This window comes from Rhinolophus hipposideros (assembly GCF_964194185.1).
Source record: "Rhinolophus hipposideros genome assembly, chromosome: 3".
NCBI classification, from domain to species: domain Eukaryota; kingdom Metazoa; phylum Chordata; class Mammalia; order Chiroptera; family Rhinolophidae; genus Rhinolophus; species Rhinolophus hipposideros.
In genome coordinates this window covers 92,467,406-92,491,119 of record NC_138049.1, presented here as the reverse complement: position 1 = coordinate 92,491,119, position 23,714 = coordinate 92,467,406, and the positions used below count along the sequence as shown (strand labels likewise).

The window sequence follows — 23,714 nt, the reverse complement described above, 5'->3', positions numbered from 1 at the left end:
ACATATATATAGCATTGTGTGTTCACCAACTAGAGTCAGTTCCCTTTCCATCACCATATATTTGATCCCCTTTACCCTCTTTTGCCACTCCCCTCCCCCCTTGTCTTCTGGTAACCACTAAACTGTTTTCTGTGTCTATTATTTTTTTTTTATTCGTTTGTTTGTTTGTTGCTTTAATCATGTCTTGTTTATTTGTTGCCTTAAATCACTTTTTAAAAATTAGTTTTGAGTAAGAAGAAGAACATTCTATATTATGAGAATTTTAATATAAAGCAATACATTTTAGAAAAACATGGACTCATGTTCAGATTTTATGAGAATTGATGTCAACAAATTTATCAGTGGTTTTATTTTTTCCATTTTTGATGATTTTACGCAAAGCAGTAACTGCACTGGTGATGATTCTCATAAGTCAGGGTGATGATTTGCCTCCTGGAATTTTCATCCATTTGAATGAGTTAGGTTGGAATAAAGGAAGCAAACATGACTGCAATTTACTTAAAAATGTATGTCCATCTGGTTTGCTACTAAATACATTAAAAATGATGAGCAACAAAATTATCCTTTTGCTTAAAGAACTACAGACCTTCAAAAAACTGTGTTGACAATAGACTGGAACAGATAATGCAAAATATTTTAAATTATCATTGGATTTCAGGGGAAATTCAGCTAGGCAAGTATTTCAATGCAGTAAGCAAGATTTAAATATACATTCTGCTTAATCTTTGAAATAATGGCATTGTTTGCTACAGATTTATTCATGGTTTGGATAAAGACTATTTCATTTTGGCTGAAAATGGTCATCCATTGCAAAAGTCCCTGGCCTTTGTGGATGACAGCCAAGTCTTCTGACTCCTTCCATCTGAAAGCAAAGAAACAGCAAATGCCTTTCAAAGAGGATCTCACTCAGGAGGAAAAATATGAAAATTGTTAACATTTCATATGAAAATCTTCAACTTATACTAGTCCTCTTTAGAGCACAGAGCCTAAAGAGGACTCTTTAGACAAGATGTCAGTTCTTTCCGGCCACTTTCCCTCCCTCTCTTTCCTCTTCCTTCATTTAGCATATGGTGTGCCCACCATTGTGCCAAGGCACTGACCGAGATGCCAAGGAATCAATTCAGTTTTGACATCAGTTTTGGCAGAAATAAGTTGCTATCTACTTATGAAAATACAGCTCCAGAATTAGGTGGGAAAGAGGGACAATAGGCCAAACCTGGTGCTTACTCTCCTTCAAAATATGTTTCTAGGCTGAGCTTACACATAGGAATTCCAAGTCACGTTCCACCGTAGCCGCCCACATGTTTCTCAGCCCTGCCTAACCCAAGAGTGAGCCATCATTCCCGCTCCCTGAACACGGGCTGTTATTTCTTACACCTGGGCAGACAGCTGCTTTGGAGGGCTTCCCACATGAGGCATCACATGAAAGCTGACCCTGGAGGCGGGAGGTTATCTCACCAATGGCTTGCGCCTCTCGGTGCCAGCGGCTACCCTTACCGGCAGCCTCCCAGGTGAAGGGAATGGGGAACCACAGGGAGTCCACCTCAGGGACAGGGACTTCCAAGTAGACAGCACTAAGGCCAGAACCCAATCTCCTTAGCTGACTGGGTCGGCCGTGGCATGGAACTTTGAAAGCTTCAGATTGGAGACGTTTTGCCTTGTCATTTATTTTCAGAGCAGCAAGAACGGCTGTTCTGTGAAAGACAATGAATCATACGCTTTTGCTGTGCTGCTTAGTGTTTCTTTGGCCCACCGAGTCCTGCAGGACATTATGCCAGGTAAGAGAAGGGGGGAGGGAGGATGACATGGTGGGGAGAGCAAATGGAAAATAAAACTCATCAGTTAGCCAGATCTCAATGATCCTGGCTGAAGCGTAGGGAAAAGATGGTGGTAGAAGGGTTCAGCCAGAAGAAATTGCAACTACAGGTAACCCAAACCTATTTTAGCCCAAAGCTGCAAATGATTTTCCCACCAACTTTTTGTGTGAGTTCCTGGAATGAAATGCGGCTCAAATGATTTAAGGGCGATAAATTCTTCTGTCCATATCCTTTGATGGTGAAGTTTTCAGTTGCTTATCATCAGGACCGAGCCAGAGGCACTTGAAAATGTGGGGGGCGGTGAGGGTGTCACCACACCTGAAAGATATTTAATGGCATTTAGTGGGCAGGACCCAGGAATGGTCTGGCACAATGAAGTATTGTCCCACCCACAATGACATCTCCGTTGAGAAACCTGGTACTGAACACCATGGATAGGCTGGAAGGAACAACGTACAACTCAGATAATAACTCCCAAGATATTTTCTTGGGAAAAAGAGTATTATAATTTGACCACAAGATCAAGAAGGGAGCTTTGAAGTCAACTGGTGAAGCCTCACTCCCTTATTTGGGAAACTGAGGCCTGTGGTGTGGAATGTGACTTTTTTGAAGTCACATACGTACTTCGCTAAAGGGCCAAAGCCAGGACCTCTGTCTTCAGACTCTCAGTTTCTTGTTCTTTCCATTTTAATATGTGCCTTCTTAAGAAGAGCCTCCTTAGGAGAGAATGACTTTGGAAATTCTTTCTAAGAGTTTCCCAGTAATATTTCCTTTACTCTCCAAGTACTTTGCCCTTGCGTGGATTTCTCCATGACTCCTCTTCCCCCAACACTGAGCTAGTGCCTAGTTTCTGGGAGAGTTGAGAGACCCTTTCAGACAGAACTTTTCTAGGCGGCATCCCAACCCAGCAGCATGGTACTATTTTCTTCCTTCATTTTCTGATCTACATTTTCCCACAGGACAGAACTTGGAGAGTAGGCAGAGCATCTGAGGTTAGCTTTGTTTTCTTGATGATTGGGGATCACCTTGACATTCCATCCTTTTCTTCTGGTTAAGCAAGTTGCGGGATGCTGACCTTCTGGGTGCTCCCCATCTCCTGACCTGCCTACTCACTGAGGCAGCTCTGCAGGTTTAGCAGGTGACAGGGTTTCAAGTGTTTGTTTTTTTTTTTTCCCTTCACAGTATTTATTTGAGAATTATTGATAGCTGAAGCTAAAGTGGCTCATATTGGATACCGCCCTAGAAGTGAAATGACCAGGAGTTGTACATGGATGTGCTTTGACAAATTAACTGGAAAGAAGTGAGTCAGCTCCTTCACGTAAGAAGACAGGTTCCAGAATTCCTTATAAACAGCTCACTATGGCCTTCTGCCCCCATATATGATTAATACAATGTGATTTCACTGGATTCTGTTGAATGGGCCAAGTATTATCCAGAGTTGTTCACTCTTATGTGTTTTATTGTGGCGTTTTGGAGACAACGGTCCTCTCCGGATGGGCTTCGGGAATCTTGAGATGCTTGTAGTTCCACACCGCCTCCTCTGACTTCTCCACTTAGAAGTGGGTTGATTTGGTAGAAAGAGCAGCATTGTCGGAGTTAGGAGAGCTGAGTTCTAGTCCCAGCTCTAAGAGGAACTCCCTGCGTGGCCTGTGCAAATCACCTCATCTATCTACTCCTTGGCGCCTTGAACTTAGACTTTCTTTTTCCTTATCTGTAAAATGAGGGGGTTGGACTGGCTGACCTATAAGGTCTTTCAGAACTCTGAAAATGTTATTTCAGTGGAAAGAAATGAACTCCTCCACGTATATAATAAGGCTTGATTCCCTCGATTGTGAGGTGAGAAGTCATCTTACATCAGTACTTTAAGGGTGTCGTAGTCTGTGAGTCCTCAGTGATACCTTCTTCACCTTGGGCAGCCCCCAAATGCTCACTTCGGGGTCTCCATAAATTCTCATTCGGTAGAGAAAATGGAAAAGTCAGCTTTGTTTCTTGATAGAGAGAAGCAATATTGTAAAGAAGAAAGGGACATGAATTTCAAGTGTTAGTCACTCAGCTGAGTCACTGAATTTCTAGTTTCTTCCCTAGTGGTTGAGATCTGGGAATGTAAGTTGGAGTAATTGTACCAAGGCTCTTTCTAGCCACTAGAGGGAAAACTCCTGGGGCACAAATAGGGCGGTTCAGACTCACTCTCCACACACCCACATATATATACATGTACGTACATATGAGGTCTGACAATTAAGTTCGCGAACTCATCCTAGAAAAAGTGCTACTTACCTCATTTCTGAATATCATTACTGTCACCTTCGAAAGTCCTCCCCTTGGGAAGCGATGCACTGATGCCAGTGCTTAGTGGACCCTTCAAAGCAATTTTGGAACTCTTTTTCTGGAAGTGCTGTCTGAGCTGTCGTCATATTAGCCTTGATGTCCTGAATGTCACCAAAATATCTTCCTTTCAATATTTCCTTTATCTTCGGGTAAAGAAAGAAGTCACTGGGGGCCAGATCGGGTGAGTAGGGAGGGTGTTCCAATACAGTTATTTGTTCACTGGCTAAAAACTTCCTCACAGACAGTGCCGTGTGAGCTGGTGCATTGTCGTGATGCAAAAGCCGTGAATTGTTGGTGGAAAGTTCAGGTTGTTTTTGTGTTTTTCACACAGCCTTTTCAGCACTTCCAAATAGTAAACTTGGTTAACTGTTTGTCTAGTTGGTACAAATTCATAATGAATAATCCCCCTCTGATATCAAAAAAGGTTAGCAACATCGTTGCAACGAGTTCGCAAGCTTAATTGTCTGACCTCATATATGCCAGTATACACATACATATCAATATGTATATACGCATATACACATATATGTACAAGACACTGATCTAGCTACTTAGGGGGATATAAAGAAGCACAATATATTATCCATGTTCTTAAGGAACTTACAATTTAATTGAGAAGATAATGTGCACATATAAAAAAATTAGATAGTAAGATAGCAGGTCAGGTGCGTATATGCCATGTATTGAATGAGTGGTATGGGTAATAAATCTTACAGGAGCCAGAGGAAAAGATGCATCATTTAAAATTGGATTAGGAAAGGCTTCTTGTAGGAGGCAAATGAGCTTTGTATGTGATAGATGTTCAGGAAGCCTATTTTCAGAGAATAATAATGATAGTGAAAATCTTACATACCACTTTTAATATTCCAGGCCCAGTTCTAAGTGCTTTCCATAGATGATCTCATTTATTCCTCATAAAAATGATCTGAGGCAAGTGTTGTACAATTGTAGTACTATACTTCCTACTCTTTTTTATGGATAGGGAAACTGAGGCTCAGACGGTGATCTTTTCCAGGGTCTCGAGTGGCAGTGCTGGGATTTGAACCCAGACAGTCTGCCCCCAGAGCACACTCCTTGGCTTCTCAGAGAAGGGTCCAGTATCATATGGATGGGTGGGGAAAAGAAGGGCTTCTAATCAGGAGGGGTAGGAATACTCATGATAAGGGGGAGCCAGGTTTTGGGGGGGACCCCTCTTAAAGAAAGGGAATACGAAATTACAAATACAAAATTAAAGGAAAAGTGAATATTTACTTAGAATGACAGAACTAATCACAATAAATACTAAATTTAGAAGTGCTGAAGACTATTACATTCAATAATCACTCTGCATTATTCAGTAAAAAATTCAGTAAAATACCAGTATTTTTATAAATGAATGGTACAGATTTTTATTCCTACATTTTTGGCTGCATACTTGCATGTCAATAATTTTGTAATCATTTTTTCTATAGAGGGAATAGAAAGATTATTCAGTCTTTCCTCTAGCATTGCTGATTAACTTTCTTTTTATTATTCTAGGTTAGAAACATATCCTTCAGCTTCTCAATTCATTATTAGTAATGCCATATAAATATGTAGAACTGTTGTCAAATTTGGGAAAACCTGTAGCAAATTTCTTTCATTTATGATCTCCAAGGTATCACGGCATTTTCTTAGAACTTTTTTGTTTTGAGACTAATTGTAACTACTCCTAGAATTAATGACACTTGTGAATTGATGTCCTCGTGGTAATGTGGAAATGACTGCCAACTATATAAGTCCTATTAAATCCAAACTAAACATATATCCACCTCAGCTTCTACTTGTCCAGATTCCATAAATAGCTACACCTTCTCTAGTTCCATGCAAAATGAGGGAGAGTGTGAAAGAGGGGGAGTTAGAGTGGCAAAAAATAATGGTTTGAACAGATGGTGGTTAAACTATCTTGCTTTTGAAAATTTAATAAACCATACGATCATTTGAACACATTGCGAGATCTTCTCTTAGTGCTTTGAAGGGGCCCATACAAGCAAAGGATTCTGAAGCTTAACCTTCACTACCTTCCCAGTAAATCTTCCTCTGCTCATGAAGCATTTCCTGGATAGAATGTAGTCCATCCTTACTGGAGTGGAAAGAGCGTTCCTACTGAATAGCAGGGGGAGAGGGAGCTGTCCAGGCTGAGGGGAAACGGGTCATGGGACATATTTCATGGACTTAGCTTTTGATGGCTTCCTGGCATCCTACCTGATTCAGATGTGTTTGTTTACCCTGACTAAAGTGAATCTTTGGGCTGATATATCAACAATTGATTTTGACGTGAATTTTGATTTTTCCCTTTCTAGGCTGCCAGCAAAAACAAGGCGAAGGTGTCTGCCAAACCACATGGTATGTTGGCAGCAGTTACCAATCAAATGGAAGTTCTGTTCATGTATTGTAATAAAGGGCCATTCTCAGCCCTGTACTATGGTGTGGCAGATGGGACTCCTTGACGCCTTGCATTTGGACTTTCTGTTTAGTTTTCTCATATTAAATTGTACTGTTGACTCCTGCTTTCCTCTCCTCCCAGGACCCTCTGCTCTATCTTGGTCTGGAATTCTTTGCTATAAATCCTTTGGATTGAGCCATCTCAGACTGGGGCAGTAACTAGAACAGATCTGTGAGCACTCGTTGATGACGTAACTCATTATAAAGTTCTGTAGCTGGGAGGTTTCTTAGAGACCCTCAGGGCCAGTAGTCTGGGGAGCTCTGGAGAACTGAGGAGGTGCTCAGAGGGTTCCTGTGGGGTGTGAGAGTGACCTAGTGGACAGAACTGTGGGTTCCTCCCTCTCGCTTTGATTGGTCCGGCTCCACTTTTATCTAGTTTACACATTTGAGCTCTGGGTAAGATTTTGTTGGAAACAACAGTAGTGTGTCACAGAAATATATGACCATCACTGATCTATCTTAATGTTCCTCCACTTTACAAAGAAAATACACCTAATGTCCATAGGATTTATGTGCCTTCAGGTGAGGACACCTTTGTGACTGGCGCCTGCAGCCCAGAGCCCAGACCTCTCCATCTGATGCTGATACCTTTTATCTTCCCAGATGTATGCGATGGCGTCTGTGTGGACAATTCCCACTGCAGTCAACCTTGCCCTCCAAACACTCTGGGAAATATGGGGTTTTTATGTAGGCAGAAGAAATGGCACAAGATCACTGATACCTGCCGGACTCTTACCCCCCTCAGCATCTTTGAGGTAAGATCCTTTCTCTCACATGCAAAGTGGAGCCCAAATTAGCAATGCACATTGCACTGGATGAGAGAGAGAGAGAGAGAGAGAGAGAGAGAGAGAGAGAGAGAGAGAGAGAGAGAGAGAGAGAGAGAGAGCTCCAGGTGGCTGGTTTGCACAAATCCCCTCTCTTTAGGCAGAATGGCATTCTTAATTTGGGGCATGTAGTGTGTGCTCCAGCCTCCCACACCTTTCCTGACACAAAGCAACCTGATCTTTTAGGTCAGAGCTAGAAGAGCTGTCTACGATTATCACTTATCACGACATACTTTTCCATTTTCACTCTTAGCTCTTTAATACCCCAAAGCCTTTCTACTCAATATGCCCTTCAGTGACCAGCAGCACTGGCCATTTCTGAGAGCTTTTTAGACATTTGGAATTAGGGCCCCACCTCAGATCTGCTGAATCCAAATCTGCATTTTATCAAGATCCCCAGGTGAGTTCTGTGCTAGTAAGAGAAGAGAGTTGACCTAAAGGGAAAGACTTCATTGTCAAACAAATGAACACATTTCCACATACACTTAAGTAATTACACATTAAAAAAAAAATCAAATTCTAATAAATGAAATCAGGTCAGAAATATTATTTCTTTTCCTTTTGTGTCTTTTTCTCCTCTTCTAGTAGAGGTGTTACCTTTCTGAAGTTGAGCTCCTGATTGCTTCAGAGAAGGCAATGCTTTAGCGTTTCATGCGCCCTAACATTCCCATCCCATTGGGAGGCTTGGCCATACCTGAAGTTCTCCATCCAGACTTCAAAAGGCTGCCCACCCATAATTTGAGGGACCTGGGCAAAGGTACACACAGAGACCCACATACCATATGTCTTCATAGTTAAATGCTTTTAATCAAGCTGATGAGCTGCTAAATAAAATTATGTTCTGCCAACCTCCCATCCCAGATTCCATCCTGTCCCATGAGGATGGTGGAACGCCACGGCCACATGTCCATCACCCTGAACACAGGTGTCCCTTTGATACCTCTCAGGCCTATGAGTGAGCACACTGCTGACAGATTTAGGGAAGGCCCTAGAAATGAACTTGGAGTTGTCAAGTAGAAAATTCAGGTGTCTAGTTGCAGGGCCTTGGGTTCTGGGTAGGTATATCCTCTGGACCATGGGTGTGTCCCATGTGAAAGGGCAGGCTGGAGAAGTACCAGAAAGGGGTCCGCCAAAGCGACATTTGGCAATTTTTTTTTTCTGTAAAAACTCAATAGTAAATATTTTGTGGGTCGTATGTCTCTGTTGCATCTGCTCAACTCTGCAATTGTAGCACAGAGCGGCATAGACAATAGTTATAATGAATGAGCATGGCGGAGTCCCAATAAAACTTCATTTACACAAAGTAGGCAGCCAGCCTGGGGCCATCGTTTACCACCTCTGCTTTAAAGTGTGGGACCCAGAGCCTGAATCTGTGGGAGATACCATCTATCACTATTTTTTATCATTCTTTTATCTTGGTGTTCCAGTTGACTCATTCCAATCTAGTTCAGAATTTCTATTTTTACATTATGCTTATGTCTCATGCTTTGCCCCTTAGGAGGAATAAAACACAAGCTTAAATGGCACTAGAAACTTACTTATATGCACAGGATATACCCACAGTACACGTCCACAGAAGGGGTCTGAAGTGGTATGTGAAAGATAACAGTTGCTCTTTGGGAGCAGGGGCTTCCAGAGTAGGCAGCTGGCAAGCTGGGACTTCCATTTTCTGCTCAAACACCTTGGTGTTGGGCAAATTATTCCACAGCAGATGTGACTCTGAAAATGTCAGGTAGAAAAACATGATGCAACATACAATTGTGTAATAAGGCTGCCCTACATTTCAGTGAAGGTGCTTTTACACTTAAAGCAAAAGTCACATAATAAAGACTTCTTTCCGTTTGTCATTTCTTAGGAGAACTTAAGCTCGGTTTCACCATTCGCAGACAAGATAAATATAAATCAGTATTCCAAAAAGTCGGAGACCATTACAGATTTGTTGATGCAAAAGTGTCCTAAGGATTTGTCCTGTATCCTTGCGAACATTCAGCATTCTCCCCGGATCCCGGGAAATATCGCTGTCATCGTGGAGCTCCTACACAACATCTCCACAGCAGTAGTCACAGATGTCGACGAGGCAAAGATGCAGGTGACTGGCCTTGAGTATCTGGGGAGAACTTTTTGTTCTGTTTTAGGTGTTTTTGGTGGGAAAGGAAAGCAGGTTAGCGTATATGTGAGTTTTGGGGGTCTGAGCAGATCATGGTTTTCACCCCAGTATCTCCAACACCTACCTAGCATGGTAAGTGTTCACTAAATCTTCACTGGAGAAAGAATGAATACATAATGGAAAAAGGGAATACATTCAATCAACAAACATTTAGAGAGTGCACTTACTGCGTGCAGGATTGGACATTGGAGTAAGCTTTTCCAATGTATATTTTGGTTACTGAAAGAAAACCCCTGAGGACCATTCTAGGTCCTGCAGAGAGAGACTTTTCTCTGTGAGTCAAAACAGGTTGCTAAAATGGAAAAGAACTGACTGCAAAGAAAGCAGCCATACATCTCTGCTGCAGAAACGTGAAATGGATCTGGACCCATTTCTTTTGTTTTTGATCTTTGAAGTAGAGGGATAGTAAAAGGGAGGGTGACCCTCTGGGTTCAGCCTCCAGTTTGATACCTTCCCGTACAGGGTCCTGCACACAGTTGGGATTTAATAGATGTTAGTTATGCAGTGGGTACTCTGACCAGGGTAAGCGACTTGCTAGTGTCGCCCAGGTGTGAAGCGGAACTGCTGACGGAAGCGAGCAAGGTGAAGGCTGCCTTCTTGCCTGTCTCACTGCATAATTGCGGAGGCATTGCATAGATGGGAGGTGGGCAGCTCCCTTGTAGCTCTATCATCCAACTCAAACTCCAGCGGCACGGGAGTCCCCGGGGTTTCTCATCAAGATGCTGATTCTGATTCATTAAGTCTGGGGTGGGGCCTGATATTCTGACTCTTGAAGAGGTTCCCAGGGGATGTTTATGTCGCTGGTTGGAGGACCACCTTTTATAAAAGTGAAGCTTGAATGTCCTGGCAGAGTCAGAGAGGGGCTCAGTACTAATGCCGGTTCTTCATTGACAGAGTTACAGCACCATGGCCAACCACATTCTTAACAGCAAAAGCATCTCAAACTGGACCTTCATCCCTGAGAAAAACAGCAGCTGTGTCCTGCTACACTCAGTCAATTCCTTTGCAAGGAAGCTACTTGTACACAAACATTCCATTGACATATCGGATGTCTTCATTCATACTATAGGCACCACCATATCTGGAGAGAACAGTGGAAAGAATTTAACTTTTTCAATGAGAGTTAATGACACCAACACGGAGGTCGCTGGGAGGGTGCTGATCAGTAGAGATGAACTTCGAAAGTTGCCTTCCGCTTCTCAGGTCGTCAGCATTGCATTTCCAACTCTTGGAGCCATCTTAGAAGCCAGCCTTTTGGGAAAGGTCACCGTGAACGGGCTTGTCCTGTCTGTCATTTTGCCCAAGGAACTGAAACGAGTCTTACTGACTTTTGAAAAGATCAGCAAGTTAGAGGAGAGCAGGACGCAGTGTGTTGGCTGGCACTCCTTGGAGAGCAGATGGGACCAGCAGGCCTGTCAAATGATCCAAGAAAACTTCCAACAAGCTGTCTGCAAATGTAGGCCAAGCAAGTTGTTTACCTCATTCTCCATTCTTATGTCCCCTCACAGCTTGGAGAGTCCCATCCTAATTTACATCACGTACATAGGACTGGGCGTTTCTATTTGCAGCTTGATCCTCTGCTTGTCCATCGAGGCCTTGGTTTGGGACCGAGTGACGAAGACGGAGATCTCGTATTTACGCCACTTGTGCATTGCTAATGTTGCGGCCACCTTGCTGATGGCTGATGTGTGGTTCATCGTGGCTTCCTTTCTTAGTGGTCCCACGACACACCACGATGGATGTGTGGCAGCGACATTTTTTGTTCATTTCTTTTACCTTTCTGTGTTTTTCTGGATGCTTGCCAAAGCACTCCTTATCCTCTATGGAATCCTGATTGTTTTCCATACACTGCCCAAGTCCGTCCTGGTGGCATCTCTCTTTTCAGTGGGCTATGGGTGCCCTTTGGTCATTGCTGTTATCACGGTTGCTGCCACTGAGCCTGGCAAAGGCTACCTACGGCCTGAGGCCTGCTGGCTCAATTGGGACATGACCAAGGCCCTTCTGGCCTTCGTGGTCCCAGCTCTGACCATTGTGGTTGTAAATCTGATCACAGTCACGGTGGTGATTGTCAAGACCCGGCGAGCTACCATCGGCAGCTCCATGTTCCAGGAGGTGAGAGCCATTGTGAGAATCAGTAAGAATATCGCCATCCTCACACCACTGCTGGGACTGACCTGGGGATTCGGAATAGCTATTGTCATCAACGACAGATCCCTGGCCTTCCACATTCTCTTCTCCTTGCTCAATGCGTTCCAGGTAAGCCCAGACGTTTCTGATCCAGTCCAAAGTGAAAAACTTCAGGAATACGTTTTATGATCAGGAGGTTGTGGCATCATCTCACTTTATAAAACAAGAAATTTAGAATAGCATATTGGGTGAGGAAATAAGCTTTTGTTCCAGAAGGGCCTGTGTTCAAAACTTGACTCTCTCATTTACTAATGTGCAGCATTCTCTTGGGATATTTGCTTAACTTTTCCAAGCCATATTTTTCTCACTTATAAAATGGGTATAATCTACCCACTTCACAGGAGTGTTTGGAAAAATGAAATAAAATAGTGAATGGGAAAGCACCAAGTACTAAAATGTCCTAAAGTTCATAAATAGACTAACAGTAGGCTGAGATGTTACTGTTTAGAAATTAAACAATACCACTTCCCCCAAAATCTAGGTGTGTAACTGGAGGTATTTACAAGTGCACATTTACATATATTCTATTTAGAATTTTTAGTTACCATTGGAAACCACCTTATTTTAATGAAGCAAACCATACACAGTAGTATTAAAGACAGTTTGCCCTCTACTCTCCTCTCTTACTTCACCTCTGTGAGTTAAACCATGTTCACAGTTTCATGTGCCCTTGTCAAATTTTTTATGCTCATATACAAATATATTTTCATATAATATAGGGGTTAAAAAGCACTGTATAGTATTATGCAACTTACTTTTTCAGTTAAAAGTACATCCTGGTATTTTAACAGGTTACTATGTTCATCTATATCTATATCTATTTATAGATATACATATGTATATAGGGGGTACCACAAAATTATATACACATGACTTGTAGTCATCTTTTGTTATCAGTATATATTAAAGTGTTACAATTTGGATACATTTTTTTCCTTTCTTAAAATGTGCATACATTTTTTTGACACCGTGTGTGTGTGTGTGTGTGTGTGTGTGTGTGTGTGTGTGTGATCTTTAATGGCTTCATGGTATTCCATATTCAATAATTCTTTTCTTGATTGAAATTTTTTTCTTCATTTCTTTTCTGTCACAGTATACCAATGAGTTAAAGTTTATTATAGTGAATGTTAATCTGCAGATAGCAACTAATTGAAAAGAAAGTTTAAAATTTTTTAAAGACCTCTAGAATATTCGTATTGAAAATAGGCTTAATTTCAAATTAACGTTTTACCTAACAGATAATAGAGATTTTTAACTCAAATATTTTATTATTTTTCTCTTTCAAAATTTAAGTATAAATGATTTCATTTTGTAATGAGCATTTCAATGCCTTGAACATCAAAGAAAAGTTCATCAAAGAGAGCAATCATAATATTAATAATAGTAGAGGTCCCTTATCTTTGAAATCTGTTTTGTTACTTGCATTTCTATAGGATAGATTAATGGTACCCTGTATTTTTTGTATAGTGCTTAGGAATTATCAATTGCCTTACCCATGTTTATGTAGCTAATCTCTGGTAGAATTGAGATAAAAACCTAGTATTCTGAAATTTCTGTTCAGCATATCCCATTGTTATTTGTCATGAACTTAATGAGTCCATGTCTTCTTACTTCGCAGCATTTTCTTTTCCTTGTCTCTCTTGGGGCCATCTTAACTGTGATTATTGTTTTGGACTAGGCTGTGAGCAATTTTATTTTGGTACCATTAGCTCTTTCACCTGTCATAAAAGGATGAATTTATAATTTCAACTCAATTTCTGCCTCGACTTCTGGCAAGGAGGAGGGTGGGGCCCATTTAAGTACCAGGACCGATGGGTCAGCGAGAAGCTAAGAGCAGGATTTGGGTGAAGGGCAGACACATGGGCAGGCATTAGGCAGTGGTCTGCTGGAGTTGGCTTGTACCGGCTCAGGAGAGCTGACTATGATATTTTTAGGAATTTTGTGAGCTGGTTGTAAACATAGACTTCATTAACAATTAAATTACATACACTTGCAGTTAAATCATTTATATTAAAAACAAAGGTCATACATCCTCAAAACACATCACTTCCTAATTGTTTTCTACATTTTCTATGCTCTTGAGGTTATTTGTATCTATTGTATCTGTAGAATGAAAATACCGCATAATGATGTGCTCATCTCTTCCTAACTCCATGGTCAGTGAAGTCATGTTGCTAGATTTAAATCAACCCTGGTGGGAATATTTAACCGTGGAGACTGGTGAATGCTACCGTGTTTGCCCGAAAATAAGACCTAACTAGAAAATAAGCCCTAGCGTGATTTTCAATAAGACATCCCCTGAAATGAGCCCTACTGGTACAATTTAGGAGAATTGATTATTGCTTTGTCCCAGCATGTCAGTGAATCAGGGCATTCTTGGGAGGAGGGAAAGGACAGTCATATATCTAGTGAGGTGGGAGGAAGGAACAACTGCGTAGGAAGAAGCAGGGTGAGCAGAGTCTTAGAATGAACTGAGGCCGATGGAACAGACGGAGAAGTCAGACTCCTGAACACACTGAGAGGCCCAGAAGATGTAGGGGAAAGACCCTTTTAAAGGTTCCTGGTCCTCGACCCATGAAAGCACCTCCACCGGTTTTGAAGCTCAACCATCCCCATTACTAGGGGAGGATTGTCAGATAATCAATTCCTGCCTTGAATGCTGCTTTATCAATCCATAACTTCCGGTTGGTATCCTCTCTTGTATTTACTGAGAGTACCTCTGGGCTGGGTAAGGTGTGGCGACCCATATCATAATGAGGTCGTTTATAAACAACATAAATTTATTTCTCGAAGTTCTGGAACCTGGGAAGTCCAAGCTCAAGGCATGCGCAGGATTTGGTGTCTTGTGAGAGCTTGCTTCTTGCAAGCTCACGTGGTGAGCTTCCCCTCACATGGTGGAGGGGACAAGAGAGCTGTCTGGGACCTCTTTTATGAGGACAATAATCTCTTCCTTGAGGATTCTGCCCTAAAGACGTGATCACCTCTCAAAGGCATGCCAGCAAATACCTTCACACTGGGTGTTAGGATTTAACCTATGAATTTGAGGGGAGAGACACAAACACCCAGTCTATAGCAATAAAGCACACATTTTAAAACCTGGGAGAACACCCTGAGATTTATCGGTTCATATTGCGCTTTATGTACGAAAAGAGATGCAGAGGAGCTGCTACCACTGAATTCCTCTCAATCAGAAACTGAGCTTTATGATTACTATTTTCTCCAAATTTTCTGTGTAACTTTTTCCAAGGGGCCACAGATGAGTGTAAAGCGATCCTAGTGGAATAGTTCCTTGTTACATATTTACAGTTATACAGATGCAGATTACACAATAAAAAATTAAACATGTACACACAAAAATACATAGAGACATCATATTTATTATTTATGTTGTACCAAGCATTATGCCAAATGTTGCAGATATAAATTTAATTATTCCAACCTCAAAAAATTGAAAATCTTGCAAGGAAAGAAATTCTTCTTAGTCCTTGAGTTAAAGGAAAATACAGTTCTGTGGTGGTGGAGGAAATAGACTAGAATTATGGTGCCCAGATCTTTACAAAATTTACTTCCTGGGAAACATTCATGGAGATTCTGATTTAATATGTATTCCTAGTGCCCCAAACCAGACTGGCATGCATTTGTCCCAAGCATTTTTGTACAAATGATACTTTGTAACATGATGGATCACATTTTCTTAATATTTTCCTAGTAGACCAATGACAGGTTTCAATAGTTATCTTATAGGCTAAGAGTGTCACACAAAAAAGCAATCAGAGAGAAGCACTCTAAGCTTTGAGGCCCTGCTGGACTGGCTGAATGGAGAGATGTGTTTTAGTGCGTCTGGAGAAATGGATGAGTTGCATGGTCATGTAGGCGACTGTGAAGTCCTGCACCTCTCAGCTGAGCTTCTACAAATCATGGTAGCAGTGGGCTTGGTATTGTTTCTGCTGAAGACTACCTGGTTGTAACATCTTTATTATTTTGTATTAAACCCATGTGCTTTGACAGACCTCTGCCTGGGTAAGCGTTCCCATTTGATTATGAAATCAGAGCAGCTTAACAAGGGTGCCTAAATCAAAGGTCATTATCTCACTTCTCTTCTCAGGTGAGCCAATAGCTGAGTAACCACGCCTTCAAGAGAAATTTTGTCTGATGAATGTTGTTATCTATCACATTTTGAAAGTAGAGTCTCTGAGCTTCCTTTTCCTTATCTGCAACATGGGATGACTACTTAGCCTCTTTATTCCAGGGTGGGTTGTGCCACTACATATGAAAACAAACAAACAAACTGAAAACTCAAATGGACTATGATGGTAGAGGAATAACCTTTTGACTTTAATGGTGTCCATCTCTATGGATGACAAGAGATATGACAGCTAAATCATTCCTTCTATATCATCACATTTGGAGTACTTATTTTTCAGTTCCCATTATGTGCTTAGATACTCAATCTGTTTGGGGTCCTCGCTTTTCTGAGGATCCATGAACTTGATTTTTCTTTGCAAGTTTTTGGTTGTGGATGGGAGACGGAGACTGAGGGTGTTAATCAAAGCTGAGCATAATTGCTTTTGCTTTTTTCTGTGGAAGTTTTTTTCACTACTGATCCTTTAGCATCTGCAAGGCTGCCATCTATTGCCTAACATCTCCTCTGACTCTTGCTTGGACCATTATATTCTGGTGAGATACACAGTTCTTGAGCAAAACACTTTTATTTTGCTCAAATTAAAAAGAAATTCCTATAATATTTTTGTATGAATCAGGGACCTTGGTCTATTTTGTTTCCTAAGGAATCCCAAGTGTCTAAAACTGGCTGGCACATGGAAGGTGCTCAATCAATATGTGTTGAATGAATGAATGTATGTGTTGTGACCTTAAAATAAGAAAGTCAAAGATTAAATAACATTTTATTTTCATTTTGTTATATTTGTATCAGATACAAAATAGCAACTGATAATTAGCGCTGGTATTTCTTGTTATTTTTCTTATTATTTTATAAATGGCTCTTTTTCCCTCTTCTGTCTTTCTCAGGGCTTCTTTATCTTGGTGTTTGGAACAATCCTGGATCCAAAGGTACTGTAAAGTATTCTTGTTGTTTTTTTCTGCATTATCAGTACTTTGCCCCGAAATGCTTACTTGCAAAGTCCGCTTACTGAGGGTCTTTCAACTCAAGCATTTGTGCAGACACTTGAACAGGACAACACTCTTATTTATGATGCAGGTATTGCAAGCCATCTTTGAAGCTCTTATGGGTCTAAACATTTTATGTATATTAGTGCTAATCCTTAAAACAATCTTGGGTATTCTTATTTTCAGTTTTATGGATGAGGAAACAGATTCAGAGTCATTAAGTAGCTTGCACATGATTGCTAAAGAACCCATTCTAACCAGCTGAAGCAGAAAAGAACTTTATTCAATCTCCCGATATCATCTTTGAGAAGGTCACTCTTTGGCTTGAAAGCATTGAGGCTACACACTAGGAATAATTCCAATTTACAGCACAGAACTGCTCCAAATGAGACACCCTCCCTACTTTGCTGAACAAAGAAGCATAGCTCCCCCAAGCCATTGCCAGACAGTGGATGCCAAGCTAGAGTTGCTGCTCCTGTTGAATTAGAGATCACCTCCATCCTTCCCATTGGGGTCTCCTGGCACCTGTTTCTTGAATTGCCATGTCTGATTGGCTGAGCCCAGGCCACATGGCTGAATCTTAGCTACAAGAGAGGCTGGGAAAGTGAGTTCCTGGCTTCTACCTTGAAGAGCAATAGACTCAAAGAAGGGAATTCTCCAAATACAGAGAGTGTGTATAGGTAGTGGATGGTGAAAACAACAAATAAAAACTAAACAAATGAACAAAGCATCAAATGTTTAGTCAGGCTTCTAAGATCACCCTCTCACCGTTGTACTATACTACCTCTTGAAATGAGACAAGCAAAGAACTCTCTCAGATGTAGATGTAAATACCTTTACTGCAGGGTTTATTTTTTAATGAATTAACTAATTAATTAATTTTACTATCAATGCCATTCTACTATTAAGTTAATGTGAAAGGTTTGTGAAAGAGGCATTTCACAATTGTCCTTTCATTTTCTTAAGAGGATGCCATAACCTAATCAAATTATTCAGAGGTGAAAGAGCATTATTCTTTTAGTCTTGATATTTCTATGTGCTAGCTGTGTGTGCTATTGAAGAGTTCCTTAACTCTCATGAACCTCACTTTTCTCAATGATGTGCTTTCCCTGCCTTTTCTACTAGATTATGGTAAAGAACAAAAGTGATTTTCCAAGTGCAAACACATAGGAAGCATTTAAGGTATTAGTTAGTTGCATACCATATTATTATGTTTTTTATTAATCTTACACCACAACTAGTATTTGTAGCCAAAGCACCAGCAGCAGCATTACTACTTATTAGTGTACCAGTGTTAGGTCTTGTGAGATGTGCAAGGAACACTAAGACATGGAAGCTTCCACCAAGATCAAAACCTCTTACGTTGAAAATTATAATATTAAAGGTAAATGCTCAAAGGTGTCATTCTTCACAGACTAAAAGTTGTACAATAATCCCCTCTATCTGCGGGAGATGTGTTCCAAGACCCCCAGTGGATGCCTGAAAGCACAGATAGTACCAAATCTGATGTATACTATGTTTTTTCTTACACATACATTTTTATGATAAAGTTTAATTTATAAATCAGGCACAGTAAGTTAACAACAATAACTAATTAAAAAATAGAACAATTATAACAATATACTATAATAAAAGTTACGTGAATGTGGTTTCTCTCACTCAAAATATCTTTGTACTGTACTCACCTTTTCACTTAAAGGAAGCATTTACAGCTTCTCTTTGGCATATCGGAATTGCCAGCATCACGACTCATGCGCCTTGAGGCCATTGTTAAGTAAAATAAGAACTAGTTGAACACAAGCACGATACTTTGTGACAATCAATCTGATAACCGAGGCAGTACTAAGTGACTAAAGGGCATGTAGTACATACAGTGCAGACACGCTGGACAAAGCAAAGATTCACGTCCCTGGCAGATGGAGCAGGACAGTGTGAGACTTTTATCATATTACTCCGAACGGCACGCAATTTAAAACGTATAAATTGTTTCTTTCTGGAATTTTCCATTTAATATTTTCAGACCACGGCTGACTGTGGGTAATGAAAATCAAAACGATGGAGACGGAGGAACTCCTATATACACCAGTAGTCTTCAAACTTTTAGGATCGGTAAAAACCCGCGAGCATATATCCCCAGATGGGTTTATTATTAATTTACAAAATATGTATTATGCACATTATGAAACATGGAATTAAAGAAGGATGAGAGGAAAGAAATTTAAATAGAGGCTCCAGTGTGTCTTCACATATTTCAATGGAGTCTCGAGTGCACAGATCTGGACCCCAGGGAGTTCCTTCCCTCTTTGGAGCCTGTGTGTGACAAAGCATACTGCATTTTCAGGGAAGGAGGAAGTCACTCTGAGCGAGAGGAACTTAGCATACATTAACTGTGAAGACAGAACTGCTACAAGGCCTTGGAAGGTGATGACCATTTTGTACAGCAAAAGGGATAAGGGAGTAGAAATAAGAAGAGCGTGCCTGAATACCGCAGGAGAGATTTAGGGAAAATGACAGGATGATCTGGAGTCAGGGGTCATGAACTCAACTCCTATTTCTTCCTCTTAGTGGTTCATTGCCTTTGCAAACTATTTAATCTCAGAGTCTTTATTTCCTCAGTTGTAACCTAGGGTTAATAGTACCTATCACAGGGTTATTTTATGAATAAAATGAGATGACAGGTGTGAAAAGCATTTTAAAGTTATACAACAGATTACGATTGTTATTTATTATTTTTATTTTCTCGGTTCCAAAGGCCTTTGCTACGTTGTGTAGGATTTTTTTTTTTTTTTTTTGAACCATGGTTAGGCCCTCTAGAATGGGAGGTTTGAATAGTTGACAAACTCTTCAAGTACTCCCCCAAAATACTCCCAAAGCTCTGGTATGTCCAGGAATCCTCAACCTTGTGGCTAAGTGTATTTTGTAGATACTGGGTTCATGTTCAAGGCCCTGATTTTAAGTCTCCTATGCCAATTCCACTTTTCTTATCTCTCTGCATTTCCCCATCTTTTCCCTGACCACTCCACCAAGTAACTGATCCCTCCATATCCCACCAACAGGACCTGGCTGGTAACACACTCTCCCTCATCGCAATATTTGCCAGGCCCAAGTACATGTACTTGTGTCAATTTCTTATAATCTTTTAATTCTTAATTCCTTTCATTAACTATTCAGATAAGAGAAGCCTTAAAAAATCGAGTAAACTCTGCAAAATGGATCTCCAGAATATCAGAGGTAAAGGCTTTGTACTCATTTTTTTCATTTAAAAGTTGGACAAGATAATAACCGTGCGGGAGTTTCCGGCATATGATGTGTCGCTAAAACTATCACTTTAACGCTTATCGTATGGAGTTTTCAGACGTGCCGAGCGAGTGCTTCTTCGAACTGTTCAGATTCTTTCTGGAGTCCTGGGATCACATCGAAAGAGATGAAAGTAGACTTAAATGCATTTAGAGGAGAGTGACAGGAGGGCAGGTCCTTGAGGAGTGGACCTCAAAGCTTGTGGCAGGAGAGCTGGCGATGCAACAGCCATGACAGTGAAAAGTCTCAGGGCCCTGTGACAGCCCGCTGGCTCTTTACGACTCCAGTTGGTTGAACCACAGCCAAAGTGTGAAAATTCCAGGGAAACAAATTCGGACCCAACACCAAGCCCTTTCTAATAGATTTTCAAGAGGGGCAGCCTGTCATAGAGTTGTACTAGAAGGTTAGGGGCCTGTTCAGTTGTAGGACAGTTTGTATCCTCTTTCATTTATCCTCGGTCATTTCCTGTAATTCAGAAATCGGGTAGTGTTGTCATGCAAAGGTGCAACCCATCAGCTGTTTTGAGTGATGCAAAAACTGGAAAATTTTTCAATGATTGCCAAAGGAGATTCAGGGTTGACTCAGCATCAACAGCAGATGCCATCTAGACTTTTCCATGCCAACAGCGGACAGGATCTGCATGGGTTAGCATGGACTGGTGTTGCAGGAGATTTGCATGGAGAGGGATGGCAGCTCCTTCAAGAGGCTGGGCACCTGGTGGCCCTGGGTGACAGCATTGCCCGGTCCCTAGATGCCTTTCTTTTCCATTCCCTCTCCCTCGCTTTTTTCTTTAGCCCCCCTCTTCTCTTTTCTTTTTCATTCCTTCATTTTCCTATCCCCTTTTGCCTTTTCTCTGACTAAAGCTTTGATCTTGTTCCTAGACCTTGGTCTTCAAAACTTTGAGACTGCCGACCATTCTACATCCTGTCCTTCTGAAAAACAACACCCCCCCACCCCCCGAAAAAAAAATCCCCACCATGTTTTGCTGAGAATAAAGCAGTAGTTCTAAAGCAGTACTCACCCTTGGCCACATATCAGAACTAATCAGGAAGCTTCAAAAACATTGCCCGAGTCCCACCCCTGGAGGTTCTAATTGGATTGTGGCTTGGGTTTTGGGTGATTCTAATGTTGTCATTTGGAGATCCACTCAACTAAGCTTTCCTGAGGTATCCTAGCATTGTAAATATTTTCTTCAAACCAGCCCTGCTGATGTAAGTAATCCCTTACTACCTCTCTTTGCTTTGCTGCTGTGCTCTCAGCGGGGAGGCCTAACTCTTCCAATCCCTTCCAATTCAGTATTATTTCTTTCCTTATATGTTTTCAGTATTGATCCATTCATCCACCACAGGGAAATTCTGCTCTTTAGTGCTATGGAAAAATAGTCATTTTTCCCACTTTCTCTCTAGGTTGGTTTTTTTGTTTTTTTTTTTTGTTTTTTTTTAAAGATATGTCAGGATCCCAGACCTTTATTATTATCAGTTTGTTGATTGTCTGAGTCAGTGATTTTCAATGCTGTCTTCACCTTAGAAACACCTAAAGAGCTTTTTAAAACTACCACTGTCCCGGCCCCACCCAAGACAAATTTAACCAGCAAGTCTTAGGGGTAGGGTCTAGTCATTGTTTTTGTGTTTGTTATTTTTTTTAAATTAAAGCTCCCTAATGATTCTAGTGTTCTGTCAGGGTTAAGAACCACTAGTCTAGGTACTAAGTAAATTTATCCTAACTTCTGGCCATCCTTCCTTCACTCTGAATACTAGTTTTGGCCATTGCAAGTCAGTTTATAGGCCCAACTCAGAGGAGGTGGGCTAAGCATTTGTCCTTTCCTCTCCTGCATTGTAGGCCTCTGGTCCCTTGGGGGCCATCCTCTACAGTCCAGATTTAACTTTTCCTCCTTGCTCTTGTCTGTGCTCATGTGGCAATACACCAGTGAATTAATGTATTACCTATCTTAGGCTACATAGACTTAAAATACAAGGATATTTTAGACTCAGGCACATCACAAGAGGATGACAAAGTGTTGAGGATTTTAGCCCGCCAGCTGAGAAGGAGTGATTTGAGGGATAAGAGGCATTTTAGTGTTTATCTCTAGCTCTATGCCACTCAACTACCTTCTCCCGTCTTCCTCCCGAACTGGAGGCTCCTACAGGATAGAGATCCAGGCCTTTCCAGGGAGGAGGCAGGTGTCTCACCCTAGTCCGTCTCTGTGTTGTCAGTCGTTCTAGGTTCTGATGTAAAGACGGAGAAGGAGGAAGTGAAAGGCTAAAATAAAGTGCTGTAGGTGACAATTCTCCATGTGCTTTGAATCATTCTGATACTTGAAAACAGACCAATAATGATAACGCAATTATACTTTTGTCTTCAGCAGAACCTTTCTTCTGACTACTCTTGTCACCCCACCAAAGGGCCAAGTTAAGAAACCAGGCTCTACTCCTAATTTGGGAGGTGAGTGCAATGTGAGAGGGTTCCCATATACATGCGATATACATGACATTTCTTTTTTGTTGTTTTTTTAATCACAATTTGGTTAATTCTAAGTAGAAGTGATTTTTTTTTTGATTGAAATGATTCTCATTATGCAGTCTATTCACAATGAGCTAAGGTTAGAGATACATTCATACTTCTAGTGCTTGCACTACTGAAATTTTGGTTGTCCCTATAAAACAATTAGGCCTGTCTGAGGATGCTTGTAAATCAGCCTGGGTGGATTTAAGAGAGAGTGAGCAGAAGTGTCAGCTCCACATGGCTGCTCCCTCTCCTCCTCCTTGTCTCTAGTTCCCCAATCCCAAGACATGTTCTATGACATCAACAATATCCCCCGATTTCCCACTGTGGGAAATGAGAAAAGATCAAGGAATTATGATAAACACTATCTGTGAGAGGTTTCAGGGATAATATAGAAGTAAATTTACATTTGAAATAGTGTCTGAGAGACAGAGACATAAAAAAACACACAGAGAAGGTAGTCACAGGGGAAACAGAAATACAGAATCACTTACCGAGGGGCATGGTGACACACTGTTGGAAGAGAGCTATCGAGATATACAGACATATACAAATGGATCTTCCAACCCCTGTCTCCATGTCCCTCTAGATTTAGAGAGAGAAGACCAGACAGGGAGAAGGAGACACACACAAGACACCCACATTCACAGTCAGAGAGATGCAGAGAGAGGCCAAATGTTGCAGAGAGAGTCCCAGAGCAATGCAGAAAGAAACAGACACACATACACAGACTGTGATACACATAGAGACAGATAAAGAGTGACAGAGTCAGAAACAGAGAGAAACACTGAGATATGTAGAGAGGGCCTCCCACCCCATCCCAATACATGGGGTTCCAGCAGCCCCTGTGGCTGAGATCTTCTGCAGCAAGCCAGGGTCTGTACAGAGAAAGGAGCGTTTGCCAAGAGGAAAAGAAGTGGTCCAGCTTAGAGAAAGACAAGGTTTGTAACTCAGCACTTGTAGACAATTGATTACACCTGTTTCCTGGATTGCCGAATACTT

At 41.2% G+C, this 23,714-nt stretch overlaps 1 protein-coding gene across 1 annotated transcript; it reads left to right on the top strand.

Annotated features, from left to right (window-relative positions):
• Positions 1 to 1,706: 1,706 nt before the first annotated feature.
• LOC308494074 (putative adhesion G protein-coupled receptor F2P) lies at positions 1,707 to 22,623 on the top strand (the record flags this gene model as incomplete). The annotated part of the gene is made up of 8 exons (XM_081041318.1): positions 1,707 to 1,778; positions 6,467 to 6,509; positions 7,212 to 7,363; positions 9,288 to 9,521; positions 10,494 to 11,855; positions 16,815 to 16,856; positions 20,085 to 20,144; positions 22,573 to 22,623. The coding sequence occupies 8 exons, from the start codon at positions 1,707 to 1,709 to the stop codon at positions 22,621 to 22,623; spliced, it is 2,016 nt and encodes a 671-aa protein (XP_080897444.1).
• Positions 22,624 to 23,714: the final 1,091 nt, after the last annotated feature.